Genomic DNA, 3344 nt, shown 5'->3' on the forward strand with positions numbered 1-3344 from the left:
TAAACGATAAATCGGAATAATTATAAGAACAAATATTAACTCAAGCTAGGTACTTGCAGAACATATCAAAACATAAACTAAAACAAATACGCTTCAGTTGCCCCATTTGGGACTCCCTTTCGGTGGAAATTAGTTCTGACAAATAACCCTGCATATTACCCAGTTATTTTAAGTTTAGCTCCTTCCACGGCTTGTAACTCTATTAAGGGAGATGTTTTCGGGAGAGAAACTTTAGAACAGGAACAGCCCTTGTTTCTGCTACAGAACTCTGTAGACTGTCTAAGATTATTCGTATTCACTGCTAAAGCCCTAATTGGTATAAAGCAAACGCGTTTCCTTATTGCCTTCGAATGCAGTTGCACTTTAATTATTCATCTATGAATTTCTAGTCGTGGTGAGATATTCTATTAATTTGCGTAAAGTTTGTTCGTCTCTCAGTTTGTCTATATGGTTTAATTGAAGGAAAATTCACATATGCCGTAATTTCGACCAGGGATTTATCCCTGGCTGAAGTCATTGTGTGTCGGGTTCGACAGTAGTATTCCTTAAACACTGATATGCTTCAAAGTTTAATTGGGGCGCTTCTCTCGCAGATTTTCAAATTTTCCCCATAAAAAAATCTAATATGTAGACGTGACTGAAATTTCTTTCAACGGAATAAGTGTGTTTCTTTCGTCTTCAAGGGGTACATTTCTCTCACAGGATTTGTTACATTAATACATTTTATAAATATATTACGTCAACGCTCCCATTTGAATAATGTATTTAAAGAATGCGTTCAGTATTGAAGAATATCGTTCAGCAGAAATTTTGCACAACAGCTGTTGACTCCGCTGAATGCTATCCTTGTCGACGTTGCAGGAATCCTTTTCATTTTCAGCAGAATAAATGTAGCCAAACATTCAATAAATGAGGTGAATATAAATGTGGCTAACCCATCACACTTTTCGAGCGCTGCTTTCTTAAAAAAAATATTGGTCTATGAGGGTTCTTCAAGACAATACATTAAAATATACAATTTACATACAAAATCATTTCAGCCAGGGATTTATTAAAATCGAAATGTACGAGATGTTTACTGTAATACAAAGTACTAAAATTCAAACTCAGCAAAGTGCCTGGCAACAGCAACCACCCTCTTCATGTACTTATTCTTAGTTGTAGCATTCCTCAAAGTCTGGTACACTCCAAAATCAGCTGTATTCTCCTTATCGATAAAGCAATACATGGCGATAAAGGGACTTAAAATCGCCCCATAGGCGCCATATCTCCTCCAGTGAATCTTAAGGGAACTGAAAGGGAATAATTTCTCTGGACTGCTACCCAAAGCTCGGATGTGGTTGGCCAGATGAAAGTAGTAGTGCTCAATCAGTTGCTTGAAGTGTCTCAGTTCTTTCTTTGAGGCTACAGTGTAGATTAAGTAGCTCACATCGAAGATTGGGCTTCGCAATGAGGTCATTTGGAAATCTATCAAAGCAACCTTAGTACATATGGACTTTTTCAGATCATTATCCTGCGACATAAAAAGAAGGTAGTTTGGGTAATTTGGATTATTGTTTAGAGATTTTCACCTGATATTTGAATAAAAAGTTGTTATTCCAGCAATCACCATGTAATACCACAGATACACTTTCCTCCATATCCATTAAGTCCATTAGTACCGTCCTTGCTTCCGCATTACCAATCTTTTGTTTATACCTCATAAGCAAATTGCTTTCCCCATTTGCTTCCAGAATAGCATATAGAGTTTCCTGACCAATATCTATTAACTCGCCTAACTGATTCCTCAAATAGCTCTGCCAAGGATTCGGAACAAAATTATTCTTAATGTCTTGATAGTCTTGATCATTTTGGTCCTCAAGGGCAAAAGACAGGGCGTGCCACTGGGCATAAGCTTCTAAAACCTTTTTAATATGGCTTTTGTTCATTGGAGATTTTCGGTTGTAAGTGTGGTAATCTTGCCTCTTTAGGTTTTCTAGTACTATGATTTCATCAGATTCAGAGAATTTTGTTAGAAAGCATTTAGGAAATATTGAGAGCGGTGGCAAGTTCTTCTCATCCAGGAATTTTTGGAAGCAAGGGATTAGCTACAAGTCAAATGCGTAATTTTTAGGATTTTTGCACATTTGATATATTTCTAAGTTACCTTGGAATAAACTTCTATCTCCCTCCTAAATCCTTCTCTTATAGGAACTTTGTTCCTAACATTCTTCTGCGTGTGCCCGTACTTCAACACCAAGTTATACTCCCGTTTTTCTGCCTCAAACGTCTCTGCAGATATATCAATAAAAGCAATATCGCTACCATATTGCTCTATTTTGTCCTCACTTCCATAGATTTTCAGGTCATACTTCTCGATATTTTCTCTCTTTAATGCCTCTGCACTCACACACTTAAACAAATCGGACAGAAAGTTGTCTCCCGCGAGATCGGTGGTGTTTGTGGCCATTGTACCAATTAAACTAGTGTTGATGTCTGACACCAGATTAAATTTTAATCGTTTTTAATTTAACGAAACTGAGACCCGTTTATTAATTTGCCCTATTAACCAAGCACAGTGGCGGACGGTGAAAACTCATTTTCAGCATTAAAATTGAATTGTTCCAGTTAATATTTATCTAAACTTAGTTCATATTTAGATCGGGCCTGGTAGCCGTGCTTCGGTTTATTGTGATTTAGTCAATAACGCAAATTTTTAATTTTGCCTATGACCAATGCAATTGCCTTTTTCGGAGAAATCCATCACAAAAAGTTCATATTCATATAGGATTTCGTTTATAGTCGATTTTAATTATAGTGTTTGTTATTTCGCATCAGATAGCCGGCATATCAAAATCAATGCTAATAGAATTTAATTTGCATGATTCTTGCATGCAGAATATTTTTTATTACTTTGCTATAGTCCTCGAGATAAGCATTAATTCACACGACTTATCGCATCTCACTTGTAGTCCCTTTGGTCAAAAATTAACAAATAACTTACCTAAAGGGTACCAGGAGGGCAATGATTGGACCGGTATGGGAGGCGCGTCCAGGGGCGGGTTGGACGAGATTCAAAAAGTTATTCGTCTTTTTCTTCTACTAAAAAATTGAAATTCGCACCAAAATTATTACCTTTCCATCAACTAGCCTTATAATGACTCTTTTAATTACTGAAAGCCATTTCTCAAAGCAAGATTGCCTGAACAACACCTATTTAGCTAGACGAGAGGAAAAAAGAGTTTCTTTGGAACAGAAACAAATGCCTCATCGCGTTGCTAAAATCTCTCAGTATTTAGTTCAGCCCTAAGACATTCAGCACGAGTTCCATTAGCGCCTATTGAATAAACTTTTGCATAAAATAA

At 36.7% G+C, this 3344-nt stretch overlaps 1 protein-coding gene across 1 annotated transcript; it reads right to left on the bottom strand.

The window, feature by feature from the left end:
* Positions 1 to 1034: 1034 nt before the first annotated feature.
* On the bottom strand, positions 1035 to 2472 carry LOC136420008 (uncharacterized). Its single transcript, XM_066406633.1, has 3 exons — positions 2147 to 2472; positions 1572 to 2087; positions 1035 to 1513 (listed from the first exon to the last, which is right to left on the bottom strand). The coding sequence occupies exons 1-3, from the start codon at positions 2447 to 2449 to the stop codon at positions 1094 to 1096; spliced, it is 1239 nt and encodes a 412-aa protein (XP_066262730.1). The 5' UTR covers positions 2450 to 2472; the 3' UTR covers positions 1035 to 1093.
* Between the last annotated feature and the right edge of the window lie 872 nt (positions 2473 to 3344).

Source organism: Euwallacea similis, chromosome 3, assembly GCF_039881205.1.
Source record: "Euwallacea similis isolate ESF13 chromosome 3, ESF131.1, whole genome shotgun sequence".
Taxonomy (NCBI): Eukaryota; Metazoa; Arthropoda; class Insecta; order Coleoptera; family Curculionidae; genus Euwallacea; species Euwallacea similis.

Excerpts from the sequence above, each read along its gene's own strand:
- LOC136420008 (XM_066406633.1), bottom strand. The coding sequence starts at position 2,449 with ATGGCCACAAACACCACCGATCTCGCGGGAGACAACTTTCTGTCCGAT. Across the intron at positions 2,088-2,146 it reads AGATAGAAGTTTATTCCAAG|CTAATCCCTTGCTTCCAAAA; the intron begins GTAACTTAGAAA and ends TTTGACTTGTAG. Across the intron at positions 1,514-1,571 it reads ACTTTTTATTCAAATATCAG|GATAATGATCTGAAAAAGTC; the intron begins GTGAAAATCTCT and ends TTTATGTCGCAG.